The sequence below is a fragment of the Orycteropus afer genome, unplaced genomic scaffold (genome assembly GCF_000298275.1).
Source record: "Orycteropus afer afer isolate SDZICR_OR568_19922 unplaced genomic scaffold, OryAfe1.0 scaffold00020, whole genome shotgun sequence".
NCBI lineage: Eukaryota > Metazoa > Chordata > Mammalia > Tubulidentata > Orycteropodidae > Orycteropus > Orycteropus afer.
The window spans coordinates 13,519,747-13,540,552 of NW_006921607.1; the positions used below are offsets into that span (position 1 = coordinate 13,519,747).

Below are 20,806 nucleotides of genomic sequence, written 5' to 3' on the forward strand. Positions count from 1 at the left end.
ATGCGTATTAGAATTATGGGGCATGAAATGATTTTAATGTGGTTTTGAAAAAAGCTTCAAATATTTTTAGGGAAATGGTTAGACGTTGAGAATGGCTGGTCTTATGATGACCTCAAAAACAGTATCTCACATATTATTATGCTTCTACTTCACTAGTGGGAAATGCAGTTTCTAACAACTATCTGAATTATAGTCTATTGGCTTGAGAGTGCTTCCTATTTTAAGAATTACATGACTTAATACAATCATGTATAATTAAGCTAATGCTATAAAAACCAAAATCCAATAGTTTAAAGGAGGAGCAAGTGCCCCTTTTACAGTGCTGTGACACCAGGTTAAGAGGGCTCAGGGTTTGAAAGCAAGGAGTGGGGATTGTGCTTATGCTCAGGAAGAAGGGCACAAGAATGGATCTAGGCAACACAGAATAGTACCTGCAACTGGATGTGCAGTCACCAAGTGTGGTGGGAACCAACTCCGACTTCAATATTAAATTGAGAAAACATGTATCTCAAATTTACCTTATATTACAAAGTACAGAAGAATTACTTTTTTTTATTTTTTAAATGACCTGAAATTATATAGGCTATATGGGTTTTTTCCTTACTTCACCTTAAAAACTAACCAAAGAATCAAATATTTAAAAACTCTATGACTATTAATAGGAGCTCTGGTAGTGTAGTGCCTAAGGCACTTGACTGCTAACCAGAAGGCTGGTGGTTGAAACCCACCAGCCACTCCTCAGAAGAAAGGTTGGGCAATCTACTTCCATAGTGATACCACCTCGGAAACCCAAGGAGGGACCGCTGAGTCGGGTCCGACTCGATGGCAAATAACAACAACATGATTATTAATATTTTTAAAAGGCACTTAAAACATTTTCTATTAGAGTCAAGACACAAATCTGTCAACTATATTTTTTTTGGGGAAAAAAAAAAAAAACCATGTAATTTTGGTGTAATTTTTCCTTACTCAGTGATATTTACCATCCACAGGCTGTAAAGTTTGAAGCACACAGCCCACATTTTCTGCAAAAACAACCTGAAAGTGCTTTCCTCAGAGAGGAGGAAGTACATCAATGATGTGCTCTTTCACTGACCACATCTTGCAGTCTTTTAAGTAAAATATCATCATTTTCTTGACAGAGGCGTTTGGCAGGGGATTCTGCATCACCATTGATGGTTATTGCTCGTTTCTTGGTCCTCTGCTCACCTTGCCTTATCATGTTATTGATATCTTTCAAACTCTGTTCAAAAACAAAGGACATGCGTGAGAAAAGAAGGAAATAGCAACAAAGAACTAAGCTAACTGCTTTTTTCTTGTTCTTTATCCTCTATTAAAATTCAAACACTCAGAGTAAAAAATTATTTTTTTATTCTAAGTCAATATAATAAAGGTGGTTAGAACTAATTTTTTGGGGTGGTTTTGAAAAGTGTATCTTACTAATAGCAGTATTTCTCAGAGAATGGATAGTAGATCAGAAACAGCAGAAGCATCTACGTACTTATTAAATGTAAATTCTTGAGCCTCACCCTACCCCTACTGAATCAGATGCTTTGGAGGTGAGGCCTAGCAATCTGTTTTAACAAACCCACCAAGGTGATTCTGATGCCTAAAGTTTCAGATCCTCTTCCTTAGAAGCAGTATTTTTCAAACTCTGATATGCTTACCAACAATCTGTGGATCTTATTAAAATGCAGATCCAGATTCAGCAGGGCTGATATAGGGCCCCAAATTCTTCTAACAGCTTCCAGGTTCTGCTGATGTTGATGCATGATTCACAGTCTGAGTAATCTTAGGCAAGTGGTTCCTTAAAGCTGTGCAGCACAATCATCCAGGGAGCTTGTTAAAATTAGAGTCCCACACCTGTCTGCTAGAGCTTTGTGATACAGTAGGTCTGTGTGACAGGCATGAAGTCCTGGATGGTGCAAACAGTTAATTGCTCAACTACTAACCAAAAGGCTGGCATTTGAACCCATTCAGAGGTGCCTCAGAGGAAAGGCCTTTACTTCCAAAAGGTCATAGCTCTGAAAACCCTATGGAGCGATACTACTGTGTACATATGGGGTTGTTATTTGGAATTGACTTGAAGGCAACAGGTTTGGTTTTAGTTGGACATGTATCTGTGTTTAACAAGCTCCCTAGGTGATTGTGACCCATGGTTTGAGAATCACTGCCTTGATTCCCTTGATTCAGTTGGAAGTCAACTGACCCAGTCTTTCATTTAAAAATCTCCTCTTAACATCCTTATAGGAAATCAATTTCTATGAAGAAGAAATGCAAATCTGTGAGGTGTAATATCTTAGTCAGTTTCATTTACCAAGTACAGTAGGAAATGAACAGATACTTGAAGAACTGAGTGGCAAACAAATGAGTTAAGGAGATAACCTTTTTCTTGAACTGAGTTATAATAAGCTCCACTGTAATTACTTTTGTTGTTAGGTGCCATCGAATCACCTCCAACTCACAGAGACCCTATGCACAACAGAACAAAACACTGCCCAGTCCTGTGCCAACCTCACTATCCTTGCTATATCTAAGGCCATTGTTGCAGCCACTGTGTCAATGCATCTAGCTGAGGGCTTTCCCCTTTTTTGTCGACCCTCCATTTTACCAAGCATGATATCCTTCTCCAGGGAATGGTCCCTTCTGACAACATGACCAAAGTAGGTGAGACGAAGTCTGGCCATTCTCACTTCCAAGGAACATTCTGGCTGCACTTCTTCCAGGCCAGATGTGTTAGCTCTTTTAGCAGTCCATGGTACTCTCAGTATTCTTCGCCAACACCACAACTCAAAAGCATCAACTATTCTTTGGTCTTCCTAATTCACTGTCCAGCTCTCACATGTATATGAAGTGACTGAAAATACCATGGCTTGGGTTAGCCACACCTTAGTCTTCAAGGAGACATCTTTACTCTTCAGCACTTGAAAGAGGTCTTTTGCAGCAGATTTGCCCAATGCAATACATAGTCTGGTTTCTTGACCGCTGCTTCCATTGGTGCTGATTGTAGAACCAAGTAATATGAAGTCTTCGACAACTTTAAACTTTTCTCCATTTATCGTGATGCTGCTTATTGGACCAGTTGTGAGGATTTTTGTTTTCTTTATACTGAGGTGTAATCCATACTTCAGACTGCAGTCTTTAATCTTCATCAGTAAGTGCTTCAAGTCATCCTCACTTTCAGCAAGCAAAGTTGTGTCATCTGTGTATTGTAGGTTGGTAATGAGTCTTCCTCCAATCCTCATGCCACGTTCTTCTTCATATAGTCCAGCTTCTCAGATTATGTGCTCAGCATACAGACTGAATTAAGTATGATGAAAGGATACAACCCTGATGCGCTCCCTTCCTGATTTTAAACCATGCAGTATCCCCCTGTTCTGTTTGAATGACAGCCTCCTGGTCTATGTACAGGTTCCTCATGAGCACAATTAACTGTTCTGGAATTCCCATTCTTCTCAATGTTATCCATAATCTGTTATGATCCACACAATTGAATGCTTTTGCATAATCAATAAAACACAAGTAAACGTCTTTTTGGTATTCTTTGCTTTCAGCCAGGATCCATCTGACATCAGCAATGATATCCCTCGTTCCACGTCCTCTTCTGAATCCAGCTTGCATTTCTGGAAGTTCTCTGTCAATATACTGCTGCAACCATTTTTGAATTATCTTCAGTAAGATTTTACTTGTGTATGATATTAATGATATTGTTTGCTAATTTGCACAATCTGTGGGATTACCTTTCTTTGGAATGGGCACAAATATGGATCTCTTCCAGTCAGTTGGCCAGGGAGCTGTCTTCCAAATCCCTTGGCATAGTCAAGTGAGTGCCTCCAGAGTGGCACCCATTTGTTGAAACATCTAAATGGGTATTCTGTCAATTCCTGGAGCCTTGTTTTTAGTCAATTCCTTCAGTGCAGCTCTTCCTTTAATACCATTGGTTCTTGATCATATGTCACCTCCTGAAATGGATGAACAGCGACCAATTCTTTTTGGTACAGTGACTCTGTGTATTTTTTCCATGTTCTTTTGATGCTTCCTACATCATTATTCAACATATTGCCCATAGAATCTTTCAATATTGCAACTCAAGGGTTAAATTTCCTCTTCAGTTCTTTCAGTTTGAGAAATGCCAAGCATGTTCTTCCCTTTTGGTTTTCTAACTCCAGGTCTTCACACATTTCGTTATAATAAATGACTCTGTCTTCTCAAGTGGCTTTTGAAACCTTGTGTTCAGCTCTTTTATCTTGTCATTTCTTCCTTTAGCTTTAGCTACTCTCTGCTCAAGGGTAAATTTCAGAGTCTCTTCTGACATCCATCCATTTTGGTCTTTTCTTCCTTTCCTGTCTTGTTAATGACTTTTTTCTTTCTTCATGAATAATGTTCTTGATGTCATCCCACAATTCCTCTGGTTTTCAGTCATTGGTGTTCAATGCATTAAATCTATTCTTTAGATGGTCTCTAAATTCAGGAAAGATATAATCAAGGCCATATTTTGGCTCTTATGGACTTGTTTTAATTGTCTTCAGCTTCAACTTGAACCTGCATATGAGCAGTTGATGACTGTTCCACAGTCAGCTCCTGGTCTTTTTTTAGCTGAAGATATTGAACTTCTCCAATGCCTCTTGCCACAGATGTAGCAATCTGATTCCTGTGTACTTCATCTTGGTGAAGTCCACATGTATAGCTGCAGTTTATGTTGTTGACAAAAGGTATTTGCAATGAATAAGTCGGGGGTCTTGCAAAATTCTATCATGTGATCTTCAGCATTATTTCTATCACCAAGGCCATATTTTCTAAATATTGATGATTTGTCTTTGTTACTAAATTTTGTATTCCAATCACCAGTGAGAATCAATACATCTTTTATTTTTTTTTAATTTTGATTTGGGTGAAGATTTACAGAGCAAATTCACTTTCCATACAGCAGTTCACATATACTTTGTCTCATGTCATTGACCACAGTTTACCACAATGCAACAGCTCCCCTCCCACTTTCTCCCCATAGTTACCTCTTCCCAGTGTCCATCCCTCCCTACTTTCCTGCCCCCTGAGCTGTCTCCCTGTGCATGATTGGAGAATCAATACATCTTAATTGCATGTTTGGTCAATTTCAGACTGCAGAAGTTGGTAAAAATCTTCAATTTCCTCATCTTTGGCTTTGCTAGTTGGTGCATAAATTTGAATAGTCGTAGTAGTAATTCATTTTCCTTCCAGGCGTACGGATATTATCCTATTACTGACAGCCATGTACTTCAGGACAGATCTTCAAACATTCTTTGTGATGATGAATGCCAAGCCTCTTCAATCTGTCATTCTCAGCATAGTAGATCATATGGTTGTCTGATTCAAAATGGCTAAAACCAGTCCATTTCAGCTCACTGATGCCTAGGATATCGATCTTTACGCGTTTCATTGCATTTTTGACAACTTCCAATTTTCCAAATTCATACTTCATACATTCCATGTTCCGATTATTAATAGATGTTTGCAGTTTTTTTCCTCCCTCATTTTGAGTCATGCCACATCAGCAAATGGAGGTCCCAAAAACTTTACTCCATCTACTTCATTAAGGTTGGCTCTATTCTGAGGACGTAGCTCCTCCTCAGTCATATTTTGAGTGCCCTCTGACCTGAGGGGCTCATCTCCTGGTACTATATTGGATAATGTTACAGGGATATTCATAAAGTTTTCCAGTAATATATCACACAGTGTTTTACTGCTATTCATAAAGTTTTCACTGGCCAATTCTTTGAGAAGTAGATGGCTTCTTCCTTCTTCCAAGTTTGTCTTCGTCTGGAAGCTCCACTGAAACCTGTCCACCACGGGTAACCATGCTGGCATTTGAAACACTGGTGGCATAGCCTTCAGCCTCAAAGCAACACGCAAGCCACCACAGTAGGACAAACTGACAGACAAGTTTGTTTCCCTCAGTTGTTCCAAACTGTTCTCATTTCCTTGGTCTGTCTGTCTCCCCTTCAGGCTACTCTGAACCATACTGCCTCTGACCCTGGCCAGCTTCCTGGTCTGTCTGTTTCCTCTCTCAGGCTGTTCTGAACCATAATGCTCCTCCCCCTCCCCCCCTCTGGCTTCCTGGTCTCTAACTACAGTTGGTCCTTATTCTGCCTCTGGAGACATTGAACAAAGCTGCTTGATAAAAAAAAACCAAAACCAAATCAGTTGCCATTGAGTCAACTCTGACTCACAGTGACCCCTTGCGGTGCACAGTAGAACTGTGTTCTATAGGATTTTCATGGCTATGATCTTTTGGAAGCAAATTACCAGGCTTTTCCCAGAGACACCTCTGGGTAGTTTCAAATCACCAACTTTTTGATTAGTAATTGAGTGTTTAACCGTTAGGTCTCCTATCTGTTTGTAGGCCATGAAAAGACCTGAAAACAGCTATTACTTCACTGTCACAGCTTCATCATTTATAGGAATAAAGACTGAGATAACTATAGAGCTATTTGTGAGGGAAGGCTTCTGTTTTCAGACTTTTCACTAATGTAGTTGTACTAAATGCACTTTCACTTCCAAGTCCTTTCTTTAATGTATCCCATGTCTGACTACTACAGGTGTTGTCTGACCCCTTCTCAAGAGCATGCTTGAGAGGAAGATACAATTGACTCTTGCAGTAAAATCCCCAAATATTTTGTCAGCTGTAATGGACTAAATGACCTCAACAGAAAATACTGCTCTTAGTCACATTAAAATGACCATACTAACAGTTCATATTTTATTAGTGCCAACTTTGCAAAAAAAAAAAAAAAAAAAAACCAAGATTAAAGATTACTGATTGTTATTCTGAAATCCAAATTCTACCATTACAAACTTTTACAGTAAATTTTGTGTGTATCTTACCTTAGAAGGGCTGCCATTGAACTTGTACAACAGAGCACTCCTTGGCGTGAGGTCTGCCCCATTCTTGTGCGGGGAAATATAAATAGAATGCTGTTGGGAAATGCGGCGTGGTGAGCCCGGCTGCTGCTTAATATGTGGGAAAGGAGAGAGTGGTGGAGCTTCCATCTGAAATGACCCCAAAAGTCAGCTTATTTTTAGATAGAACTTTTATTCGCACCCTATTTTCATTCTTAATGGCATCTCCTTCTTAGGAGACAGTTATACTGTTAGAGCTTAATTCTAGAAGAAAAACAGCAAAGAATTTTACTATATCCCTCATTTCTCAGCAACTATTAACTGCTAAGGGAGCTCTGGTAGCATAGTGCTAACGCACTTGACTGCTAACCAGAAGGCTGGCGGTTCATACCCACCAGCCACTCCTTGGAAGGAAGATGGGGCAATCTACATCCATAGTGATACTGCCTCGGAAACCCAAGGAGGGGTTACTACGAGTCGGGTCCAACTCAACGGTACATAACAACAACATTAACTGGTAAACGAAAATTAATTTTCCTAGATCTTTCAGGAAATCCTGTAAACAGTAATAAGAGTTCTGGGGCAGGGCAGTGTGCATGGTAAGCCAAGAGCATGGGAACCTCGTGCCACCAACACTAAGAAAGTAGGGGCAAAGTGTCTAACATTTATATGAAAATGTCTCTACACACATCCACGTAACCACAACTAAAGCAGTAGCAGAGAGAGCAGAAAAGAAGCAGGGAATTGTATGAGACAGTAGGATGGTTCCACATGGAATAAATCTGTTAATGAAATAAGAAAGACTTTATACTGAAATGCAAAAGATTCAGAAGTAGAGTTAGGTGAGCAGGGAATGCATTTTTAATATTCTGTACAAAAAAAAAAAAGAAGAAATGGAGATTTCTCCTTAATATTTCATTCATCATCTTCACTTGAAGCTAACACAACTCCTTTCAATTGACTTATGATAGAGACATTCACAGTATGGCACATGACAGTGGGGAGATGGAACTGATAAGAGTAGGACAAGCAATTCTAGGCTCTGAGGATAATCACAGACCACATTCCTTGAAAGGGACCAGGAAGAAATGCAGAAAGATACACACAGATACATACACATGGCTGCTGGCTGGATGTAGCTTCCAGGCTCCCTTTCTTTCAGCTGAAGTCTGATTTACTGGGACCCAACCTCAGCCAATATATGCTGGGTACACTTTTTTAGGCCTGCTGCTACTGTCAAAACTAGGGTCTACATAATAATTTCTTAGGGTTGCCTCTATTGATGATCCAGGCCTACTTATTTTCTTTCCATTTTGAGAAAAAAATATTTCTCTTACAAACTTGGCAGTGGAAACCAAAATCAAGAGATTACTCAAATGAACAGTTTGCATTTTTCTATATTCCTTTCTTTTTGTTGTTGCCACTGAATTGATTCTGACTCACAGGCGACCCCATGTGTGCAGAGTACAACTGCTGCAGAGGGTTTTTCAAGGCTGTGATCTTTTGGAAGCAGAATGCCAGAGCTGTCTTCCAAGGTACGTCTGGGTAAGTTTGAATCATGAATGTTTCACCTAGTAGTTGAGCACTTAACCATTTGTGCACACATAACTTCTAATACCATAATCCTAGTAGGGATGAATTCCCATGATTTCCTTTGGTCCTTTCTGATTAATTACTAGTATATTTTCTCCTATATATAATGCATCAATGAAGCTATAAACTCTGAAATATGTATTTAGTCAAATAAACTTATAGTAATTTAACTATGATTGTAAATTATGAATAGAGTAGGAAAACAAAATGTACCATATGGTCTTGATTTGACAAGTCATATTTCAATGCAAATGACTTTACTCTTCCTACATATATCGTATTATAAAATTTGATCAGATCCCCTCTTTCCTCTCTCACTGGTCCACTGGAACAAGCTGGTGTTTTTGTAGCATCTTCTAACTCTGTTAAAAAGAATTCAGTGTTGTGAATATACTTTAATATACAAGTTAATGATCTGAATTATAAATCTCTTTGCAATATTACAGATCACATGAACACAATCTTTATTATAAAGCAATTAGTGGTTTTAGAGAAGGTTCAGAAATCCATCTGTATCATGTATAAATTGAACTGGAATCTAGAGAAATGCAAGCGTGTAAACTTAAGGTGGTGCTCTTTTCTTTGGACACCACCTCAGCAAGAACTTTGTCATAACTGCAGCTTTTGAGTTCACTGCCAATGGTGCCTTTCAAAGGGGCACCAGCCCTGGGTTGGGCTTTAGCTAAACTGAACACGAGAGTACGGTGACAGTGGCAAACCTTGAGCTTCAGATGACAAAAGTGCCTGCAGATATTTATATTGGCTCTTTGAGAAAGGTGGAGAGATTCCAAAAGGTAAAGCATATCCTTATAGGTTAAAGAAAAAGCACAGTAAATTGTTTGTGTGTTTTTTTTTTTTTAATTTCTGTGCAAATACAGGCCAGGTAGCAGGTGTTGTAAGAGCCTTATTTTTCCCTATATTTCCCCACAGAAACCCTTATGCTCAGTTGTTAGTCGACCACCCTCAGCCTGCACCAACATCTTTCCTATTTATTGGCGTCACCCAATAATTGGCTTGCGAAACAAGGCAGAACTTTATCCTACTTTTTTTTTTTAAATGTATTACAAGGTATCATTTGCATATAGAAGCTAAGAAAGCCAATGCCAACTGAAAAAGAATTCAATGTATGAAAAACTGTTTTCATTTTCAAATACCTTGCCCAGAAACACTGAGACCATGGGAAGAAGCAAGCAAATGCCTTAGGCACTATGCCACCAGAGCTCCTATGGTGACCCTAGCCACTTAAAAATGAGGAAGATAAAGAAGCAAAATTACTTTAAGATGCAAGTAAGAAAGAAAATCAGAATTTATTTATAAACAAAAGAATCAGCACTTTCCTGGAGTAGGCATTGACTATTTGTTTAATAGTTCTACAACCTGTTTATTTCCTACAATAACAGTGTGTAGTAAACACTTCAGGCTGGCTTTCTGATTGAAAGAGCAGTGGTGCTGAGTGCCAATTATGCAAAAGCCAGGGACCACAGACCAATTTAAAACACCAGTTGTTTCAGATGCTTTCAGTGCTATTTTGTCAGTTTCTTGTGAGCTCCAAAAGGTATCACTGTAGTCTAAAAACAAGTAAAAATGTGTTCTACTCATATCGTTATCTACTTGATGACTGTAACATGAATATAATGCAGATAATGTCACCTAATTATCGATTTATAGTTACTAAATGTATTGCATCTAATATAAAAACAGAATTTTAGTCCCTTGAGAGAATTTGCTTTAACTGGTTTTTTTGGGGGGGTCTAATTTTCAAAATTTAAATGATTTTAAGCCAGTAAGAAAGACAGTCTTAGATTAAATTACCTATTAAAAGAAAATAGGAAAAAAAATCCATAAAGAGCCATATCAGTTAATAAAATACACTTGACACTTCTTAGAAACAAAATAATAAAAAACAGCTACTACTTACGGCAAGTAAACCTGTGTACATCATTCTTTTTAGTTCTTAAAACAAGTCTCTCAGGAGGTATTGTAAAGTTTTCAAGTTATAGCATATTATTTTATGTGCATAATCATCCCACAATCTGTATGACAAATGCCAGTTTAGGGTGGTCTGCTAATATTTTAATCATGAAGCTCGTTCTCCATAGGTTGCTACTATCAGGGTTTCTGTTAAGTGTCTCTCAATGATACACTTTGCTAATTAACATACTCCATGTCAGAAATGAGTTTCTGTTGATGATAATATTGGCCCTTTGTTAAGTATAACTTACGTTAAGAATGGGTTCACATTGGGGAAATTAACATATTTAAGAAAAGCAGATTGGTTAAAATATTTGAGATACTTCCTACAACAGCAAGGAAGGGATGAGCAATTCAGTGAGGCTGTGGTCTTACTCTTAGGGAGGACGCCCTAAAGCTAAAACCTGTGTGAATCCTGTGTCCAGCCCTGAACTCTGGTGAATGTTGTTTGCTTAATGCTGGCTATTAAGTTAACAGATTCTGCATCTGGAATCTTGACAGCTACTTCGAGTGAACCCTTCATGTGAGGTGGTGGTGAGACAGGTGGAACTTCAAGTTTACTGAACAGGATGCATAAACTGTGTGTATGCATTTTACACCTAATTATGAATTTGTTTTTAAAATAAGAATTATTCTTCCCAAACTAGTATTCTTTGGTATGTCCAAGTCCAGGTCATAGCATGTAGCTATAGCTCTAGGAACGAAAACATGTCTTATCTGAATATAGACTTGTGTAACTGTATCCTCCTTTACAGCTTTCTTCCTATCTTGGTGCCAGAATTCTAGTCCATTATCACTGGACATTCTTCCTGCCCTGTGCCACTACCACTGGATAGAATCTATAAGAACAATTTTTTGCTTGCCTACTAGCAAATATCTAGTAAATAAATGTATGTATGGCAGAATTTGATCTGAAATTTTTAAGTTATAGGGAGAGGAGCTAATTTTCACTCACCTAAAACTTTTTGGCAAATATAGTGAAGCCTGTGTCAGCCAAAACTCAATGAGGACTGTCTTGTTTTTCTGGGTCTCCCAAGTTTTTCACCTTGACAAGGTGCAATCTCTTTTTTTTTTTTTTTTTTAATGTCAAAATCCAAGTAATAATTTTATTGTAAAATAAGGCATAAATCTAGGATGCTGCTTGAATAATTTCTCTTAGAAAGATCAGCATAAGGCCGGTCCCTAGGAGGCGGAGGTAAATGATGTCCCAAATGTCTAACTTTTCCAAACTGCCATGCCACTCCATCATCTCTGACATCAACTCCTCCTCCTCCCCTCAATAATCTCCCTCCCATCTTAGGGTTCCGTAGTTTGCTGTAACTCACAAACTCCCAAGGAAATGGCTCATGTGGTGGTAGTGGAGGCTGGGAGGCTGGCAAGTCCCAGGTCTGTGGGTAGGTCTGGAGAATTCTCCCAGCTAACGGAGTTGCAGGAGTTGATGAACTCAAATTGGCAGGTCAGATAACAGCTGCTATCTCAAGTCCAGGGGTGAGATGATGACAAACCAAACCAAGAACTGGAGCAAGAGCGTGACGGGGACAGTCTCACCTCTTCTCTATCACTCATCTTGGTGGAAAACATTGGAGTTTTCCTACCGTGACAGGTTTCTACTATACACAAGTTCTGGCTTTTGCAGGCCTTACTGTACTTTTTCAAAAAGAACCCATGATCTATTCCTTTCCCTTAATTCCATTCTCTTGAACTTCCTGGCTCCAGATACCTGCTAGCATAAAAAAAACACTAAATAGGCAAGGAATCCACCACATCTTTTCCAAGCTAACCTCTGATGCTTGGTTTTCTAGGGAGAGATAAACCACCCTGGACAGGTGAACAAAACGTGTAACAAATGTAGAAAGGGGCTTTTTGTTTTTTTTATTGGGTTTTCTGTCTTTATCTTATATACTTCTTATAAGGAGCTCTGATAGCTCTGATAGCCATTTGATTGCTAACCAGAAGGCTGGTGGTTCAAACCCACCAGCTACTCCACAGAAGGAAGACTGGGCAATCTACTTCTGTAAAGATTTACTGCCTCGGAAACCCAAAGAGGGTTGCTATGAGTTGGAATAGACTTGACAGCAGGAAGTTTGGGTTGTTTTTTTTTTTTTTTTTTTCTGGATACTTCTCATTGCTTTGAAAAGGCTCAGGTATAATATTTCTATGTAAAAAGAATTGAGTTTGGCTTATGTATTCATTTTTAAATGGGGTCCCACTGTCCAACATTATTATTAAAGGATCTTTTTGGTGGGTGAAGTCTTAAAAGTTCAGATAGCAGCAGATATCATAGTGATCATCGATTATTTGTGTAGTTGAAAACAAATGTCTTTGACCCATTCAATTTTCTCTAGGAATTTATCCTAAGGATGTAGACAGAGATTAAGCTACATTGATGTTCATCAAAAAGTTGTAGATGAGTGGAAGCAACCTAGTCCTGCACTGTGGGATTAAATTAGTCATGGTACATGTACACACATGGAATTGTGGTTGTTGGTAGGTGCCATTTAGTTGCTTCTGACTCATTGACTCATGTACAACAGAATGAAACACTGCCTGGTCCTGAACTATCCTCACAATTGTTGCCATACCTGAGCCCACTGTTTCAGCCTCTGTGTGAATCCACCTTGTTGAGGATCATCCCCTTTTTCACTGACCCTCTGTTTTACCAGCATGATATTCTTCTCCAGGGATAGGTCCCTTCTGATAACATTAACAAAGTAGGTGAGACAAAGTCTGGCCATTCTCTCTTGTAAGGAGCATTTCGATTGCCCTCCTTTCAAGACAGATTTGTTCATTCTTCTAGCTGTTCATGGTACATTCAGTATTCTTTGCCAACACAATTCAAATGCATCAATTCTTCTTTGGTTTTCCTTATTCATTATACAGCTCTCACATGCATATGAGCAAACACACTGCCATCAAGTCAGATCTGACTCATAGCGACCCCTCCTTGGGTTTCCAAGGCAGTATCACTAAGGAAGTAGATTGCCCAATCTTCCTTCCAAGGAGTGGCATATGAGACTACTGAAAATACCAAGTCTGGGGTCATATGCACCTTAGCCTTCAAAGTGACATCTTTGCTCTTTAACACTTTAAAGAGGTCTTTTGTCGAAGATTTGCCCAGTGCAATATGTCGTTTGCTCTCCCAACTGCTGCTCCCATGGACATAGACTGTGGATCCAAGTAAAGTGAAATCCCTGACAACTTCAATCTACCTCTATTTATTGTGATGTTGCTTATTGGTCCCGTTGTGAGGATTTTTGTTTTCTTTATGTTGAGGTGCAATACATACTGAAGGCTGTAGTCTTTGATCTACAAATAAGTAAGTAAGTGCTTCAAATCCTCTTCACTTTCAGCAAGTAAGGCTGTGTGTCATCACATGTTGTTAATGAGTCTTCTTCCATTCCTGATGCCACATTCTTCTTCATATAGTCTGGCTTCTCAGATTATTTGTTCAGCATACAGACTGAATAGATATGATGAAAGCACACAGCCCTGACACACACCTTTCCTGATTTAAACCATGCATGATTTAAACCCTTGTTCCATTCAAATAATTGCCTCTTGGTCTATGTAAAGGTTCCTCATGAGCATAATTAAGTGTTCTAGAATTCCCATTCTTTGCAACATTATCCATAATTTGTTATGATCCACACAGTCCAATGCCTTTGCATAGTCAATAACATACAGGTAAACATTTTTCTGGTATTTTCTGCTTTCAGGCAACATCCATTTGACACTAGCAATGATAATATCCCTTGTTCCATGTTCTCTTCTGAATCCAGCTTGAATTTCTGGCATTTCTCTGTTGATGTACTGCTGCAACCATTTTAAAATTATTTTCAGCAAAATTTTACTTGTGTGTGATATTAATGATATTGTTTGATTATTTCTGCATTCTTTGGAGCACCTTGATTTGGAATGGGCACAAATATGGATCTCTTCCAGTCAGTTGGTAAGTAGCTGTTTTTCAAATTTCTTGCATAAACAGGTGAGGGTTTCCAATGTTGCTGGTTTGTTGAAACACCTCAATGAGTATCACGTCAACTCCTATACCCTTGCTTTTCACCAATTCCTTCACTATAGGTTGGACTTCTTCCTACAGTATCATCACATTCCACACCCTGAAATGGCTGAATGTCAACTGATTCTTTTTGGTACAGTAGCAGCATGTATCCCTTCCATCTTCTTTTGATGCTTTTCTGCATCATTCAATATTTTGCCTATGGAATCCTAGAACATTGCAACTCAAAGCTTGAATTTTTTCTTCAGTTCTTTCAGCTTAAGAAATGCTGAGCATGTTCTACCTTTTTGGTTTTCTAACTCCAAGTCTTTGCACATTTCATTATAACACTTTACTCTGTCTTCCTAAGCTGCTCTTTGAAACCTTCTGTTCAGCTCTTTTATTTCATTATTTCTTCCATTTGCTTTAGCTGCCCCCCAACAGCAAGTATCAGAGTCTCTTCTAACATCCATTTTGGTCTTTCTTTCTTATTTGTCTTTTTAATGACCTTTTATTTCCTTCATGTACAATGTCCTTGATGTCATCCCACAACTTGTCTGGTCTTCAGTCATTGATGTTCAATCTATTTTTCAGTTTCTAAACTTAGGTGAGACATACTCAAAGCTGTATTTTGGTTCTTGTATAAACTCATTTAAATACATATAAAGACAAGACAAGGAAAAGGAGATAGGCAGAAGAGACATTTTTACAGCTTATCAACGTATGAAAGGAACTCTGGTGGCAATGTGGTTAAAGCATTAGGCTGCTAACCAACAGGTGGGCAGTTCAAACCACCATCTGCTCCATGGGAGAAAGATAAGGCAGTCTGCTTCTGTAAAGATTTACAGTCTTGGAAACTCTACATTGGTCGGTATGAGCTGGAATTTCTTGGATGGCAGTGGGTTTGGTGTTTTGGTATCAGCATATGAATACTAACCATTTGTTTTCCTTTTCTTTGAAAAGAAAATTACTAGTACCTTAAGTCTTACCATGCTGGTGGACATAGATGGCAATCATGCTTGTGGAGGCAGAATCACCTATATACATATTAATGAACACACATTTCCTTAATTGTCTCCCCAGGTAGCTCACTGACAGCTACCTAGCTTTTCCTGTCATTCAGGTTTATTTTTAAATTTTAAGTCCATTTTATGTGTTTGATTAACATGTATAAATAGAATAGAATACTTCTTCTGAAAGATGTAATAGGGGACAAATTAATGGTCAATATACCATTACCTCTTTGGAGCGGATTTAGGGCATTTGATTCATACTTATTCTCAAACTTGCTTCTTCCCAAATCATGTGTGTATTACCTACATAACTACATTCATGAACATCATGACTCAATGTTGCTAGATATCCACTGTATTATATAGAATGCAATCAAAGCTATAATAAATTGGCTAACTTACCACAATCTGTCATTTCAATATCATCATTTGTGTTTTCATTGTATATCACAACTTCTCTTGGAATACTCTTCAGTAAAACACTTCTATAGACCTAAAGGTCAAAGAGAACAAAAATGACTTCTGAGATCACAAAGCAGCAGAGATTAAGCAAAATCAAAATAAAAGTAAGTATCAAACCAATTAAAAAACATTTATCTGTGTGAGTGATAATCAAGCACAAGATGTTATTAGTTATGGTAGGTGTAAATCATGAGAAATATCTTAGAAGAAGGCATCCTGAAGCAGAGCTTGCCACTTAAAATATGACATCTTTTACAAAATAGAATTAAGTGAAATTTTCAAGTAGCAACTAAAAACTGATAAGCAGATGTTATAGATTGAATTATGTCCTCCCAAAAACATATGTTGTAAATCCTAACCTCCATGCCTGTGGTTATGATCCCATTTTGGAATGGGTTGTCTTTGTTATATTAATGAGGCAGGATTAGTGTAGAGTATATCTTGAGTCAATCTGTGTTGAAATATAAAAGAGATTAAACAAGTGAGCAAAGAAAGAGATGGGGTAAGATAGACGCCAAGACACATGGAGATCTCCAAGGAACTAGAAAGCAGAAGCTGAAGAGATAAGGATCTTCCTCCAGAGTGAGAAAGCCTTCCCCTCAAGCCAGCACTCTGAATTCTGACTTCTAGCCTCCTAAAGCTGTCAGAAAATAACTTTGATTGTTAAAGCCATTCATTTGTGGTTTTTGTATTATAGTAGCACTAAATAACTAAGACAGCAGGTTTTGTCAAATAAAAGGATCTGATCTTGTTCCTTTTTCCTTTTAATTCCTTACAAGAGAATCATCTGATCTTAGTGGGACTTGTTTTCCTGTTCCACCCCATTCCCATTTCCTTTCAGATGGCCATATGAAAACTTTTCCCTTCTCTGCCTCTAAACTCTTTCCTACCTCAGAAATAGCTGGGAAGGCATGGTTCATTCCCTCTCTTCTTATAAGTTACTGGTACCAAGGGGATATTTAGGAATCTGTGACATGGCCCATTTCTGACCCCCAGAATGATCTTTAGGGTCAATCTGTATCTTCCAGGTTCTGTTCCTAAGGAATTTTCCTGAGGCCCAGAAACTCTTAGTCTACGATAGGATAACAAATGCCTATACTTGGCTTTTCAAATGTCTGTATCACTATCAGTACATTTTAGGGCTTAAGTAGAGAAATGCAATTATGCATGGGACTCTCTTAGATGGGGGTATGACTGACTACCAGTACTAAGGCCTGCAATATATAAGCTACCACACTTAACTTCCTTGAAGATAGCTGATCATCACAGCTAGAGAAGAGGCCATTAAGCTCCCTTACAGCAGAGCTCAAAGCCTTAAGATAAAGTATTCTTTAGCTACAATAACAATGATACGAAACTAACATTCATGAATTGCTTACTATATGCCAGGCCACTGTGCTAACATTTTATATTCCCTTGACTGAAAGGTTTTATAGGATTCTCATCATAGCTATTTTAACAATATGATCAGAAATGTTGTTAAAAAATCTATTAACAAAAAAGAGAAATCTATTCTAAGATGCAGACATTAGGATTCTGAGCAAAAGAAGATGGCAAAAAGAAATTGGACTTGAGTTAATAAAATCCTCAAATTTCACATTATTTAAGAATCATCAGGGAATTAAGTCTCATGCAATTAAATAATATTATCACTATTATAGATAATTTTCATTATATTTTCTAATAAAAGGGAGCTCTGGTGGCATAGTGTCTAAGGCATCTGACTGCTAACCAGAAGGCTGGCAGTTCAAACCCACCAGCTACTCTGTGGAAGGAAGACTGGGCAATCGACTTCCATAGAGATACTGCCTTGGAAACCCAAGGAGGGGTTGTTTTGAGTCAGAATCAACTTGACAGCAGTGAATTTGTTTCTTTTTTGTTTGTTTGGTTGGTTTTCTCATAATACTCTCTTTCATCAAATGAACAAATGGAATGGAAGAACTTGTGACAAGTACATGCAAGTATATACAAGTGTCAGGAACAGCCGTTATTTCCTGGCTGCCACTGATACTGTCCTCTCATAAAACTGTCTCTTCACTTTAATGGTATCCATTAAACCAGAAAATCTAAAGTATATTAAAACTCTAAAAGAAGGTTGCCTTTTATGTGACTTGTCAGCAGAGATATAGTACAAATCTATTTTTGGACAGTAGGAAAAATACTGTAACTTACGTGACTATTAGCTTGGGGCTGATTCCTATAACTTTTCATTATTTCTTGAAAAGTTCTTTCTTCTTTTGTTACCTAAGGAAAATAAAAACTGCATTTGTCAACTGGTTTTGAAAGAAAAATGGCTTTGAACAAAAACTTCAATTATAGGTTGGCACTGAGAGCAGCCTTGCAGAAAGCCATTAACCCCAGGCCAGTCTATGACTAAAAACCACTAACATTTATGATTTTTTACCACCTTTAAAGTTCAGGCTTTGTGGCCTGTGGGGATTCACCTAACAATTTCATTAATCAAAAGCACTGAGATTGTGATAGCATAATGCATTTCTTTATAAAAAGAATGGTATAAGAAAATTCAGATCTGCTGAATCCCCTGCAGTCTCCAATCTTATTAGTTTTAAGTACTTATTTAAAAGTAAATTAACTACAAACTAAAGAACAGGAAATGTAATTTACAATAAATTACATAAGTTACTATATGGTTAGGCTTCTAACATTTCAAGACAGACTTCAGAGTTTCTAATGCAGAAAAATCAGAGTGGTGGTCAAAAGGAGAAAATGGATTTGTGACCCAAAAAGGAATTCCTTCTGGTGTAATATCATAAAGTTCATTTAAATGACTCCTTTCCCTTGCTTCACTGTCCAGCAGCACTAAAATTTCTCTCCATAATCAGGAGGCAGAAATGGCAAAGCCTGCACCTTGATAGTTTTTTTCTAGAAAACAGAAATGATCTATAATTAGTTAATAACATTTATTAAGAACTACTTTGTATAATTATTTTAAAGAGGTATTGGGGAAAAGGTTATGAGAGCTTGAAAACAATGTCTCTGCCTCAAAAAGCTTAAAACAAAACAAAACAAAAAAAACTCCAACCAGATCTGAACCCTTTATCTGTTGGGATTGCCAGTGTGGCCAAGTCCAAAGTTTCAGAAAATTCTTTCAGATAAATCCGAATTTTCAAAAATAAGGGGAAAAAAAAAAAGCTATTTCCTGACTTAAAGAATGTGGTAGCACATAGAAAGTAAAATGCTCATCTGAGGAGGTGCAATAAATCACTGGAAAGCAATATGGTACATAGGCTATTTTACATGAGATTACACAGCAGCAGATCCTCAACTGCCACTTATTAACTGTGTAATTTTGGCCAAGATACTTAAAAGCATTCATCCTCAGTCACTCACTTACAACATAATGATCATATTACTTTAAAGTACTAGATCTGAGATGTCACAGGAGTGGTATGGGATGGTGTTAAGTCATATTATGGTCTCTAAGGCCCTTTCCAACCAACGTATTCCTATGAAGTAGTAACACTGATTATTATGAAATAATATGGAGAGTCCAGAGAATTTACTACTTAATTAACAATCATGGGCACTATTGGCTTACAGAGAGAAAGGCAAAAGAAGAAATCAAGTTCAACAGATTTTTACCCCATGCTTTAAATATAGACAACTAGGACAAAGAGCTTTCCTAACTTATATTATACATTACCTTTGCCATGATGTAAAAGGCACAAAGCAGTAGCTGATCCAAATGTCTGTCTTTCATTAAATCAGGGCAGTAAACTAACGTGAATTCAAAACACGTCCATATCTTTCTTCGTAGCTCATTGGAAATATCCAGTTTTAAACATAAATCACGTAAGCGTACACTTGCCAAATGATAGACCTTAGATAGAAAACATCACTTTTGATGTAAAAAACCAGTGGGTCATTTCTGAAATGTTTATGTGTATCATGCATGGGTTTTCAGGCCAAGATTTTTAAATACCTAGGCTATGGATACTATTTTGGTTACCTAGTGCCACTCTGACAAGAATATATACCACAAATGGGATGGCCTTAACAAACAAGAGTTTATTCTTACAATTTGGAGGCTTTAAGTCCAAGTTCAAAGTGCCAGGCCTTAGGGGCTGGGTAAAAGCCCCTCAGCCTTGGGTTTCAGCTCTGCCTCCAGCTCCTGGCTCACTGAAGCTAGAGGCTTTTCTTCACTCAGACAGCTAGCTGCTGGCTGCTGAGTCTGCCAAGCCCATGGTTGACAAGTAAAAAGACACAGTCCCGATGTTACCAAACCAGACAGCAGGCCATTCATTCAAGTCATTGTAAGTCCCAAGGTCAGCAGAGCATGGCAGGATGCTGAATAACACGGCTACATACAGGGTCCAAGCATACCATAAGCTAGAGACCATTTCCAAAGCTGCTTCTTATATACAGGAAGCAGACCACATACCCAAAGCAGCTACTCAGCTGCTTGTGGTAGATCCCACCATGGAGTTGACTGCCAGTCTCATCATGGGGAATAACTACCACCAGCTGCTCTGCCTCAACCAGGCCCAGCCAAGTTGACACAAAAACATAATCACTACAGATACATTAAATATAATTTCTGTTCTATAGCACTAGTTGAATGCTATGGCAGAAGAATATAGATTAAAGCAAAATCTCTTTGGAAAACAGCTTTTTCAAGGAAGTTTTTTTTTAAAGATGTTATCTGTTATTCTATACTGCCGACTACTTATAGTGAAAAACATTACAATGTAGTATTTTACCTGCATCATGACCATTATGAGTGCACAATTTTGTCAAGTGCTCAGAAATCTGTATCTTATCCTTTTGGGTTCAGGTAAAATTGCTAAAAAGCCTAAAATGTCAGATACCAAAAAAAGAAAAAAAAAAAAAAAAACTCATTGCCTTTGAGGCGATTCCGACTCTTAGCAACCAC

General features: G+C 38.0%; 1 protein-coding gene across 1 annotated transcript in view; it reads right to left on the reverse strand.

Annotated features, from left to right (window-relative positions):
- Positions 1-1,072: 1,072 nt before the first annotated feature.
- RBL1 (RB transcriptional corepressor like 1) overlaps positions 1,073-20,806 on the reverse strand; it is a 59,199-nt gene continuing 39,465 nt past the window's right edge. The window contains exons 17-22 of the mRNA XM_007934642.1: positions 19,577-19,753; positions 18,085-18,156; positions 15,853-15,943; positions 8,683-8,831; positions 6,862-7,026; positions 1,073-1,243 (exon numbers count right to left, since the gene is read on the reverse strand). Of these exons, the coding sequence (XP_007932833.1) occupies positions 1,073-1,243; positions 6,862-7,026; positions 8,683-8,831; positions 15,853-15,943; positions 18,085-18,156; positions 19,577-19,753 (825 nt within the window). The remainder of the gene's footprint in view (positions 1,244-6,861; positions 7,027-8,682; positions 8,832-15,852; positions 15,944-18,084; positions 18,157-19,576; positions 19,754-20,806) is intronic.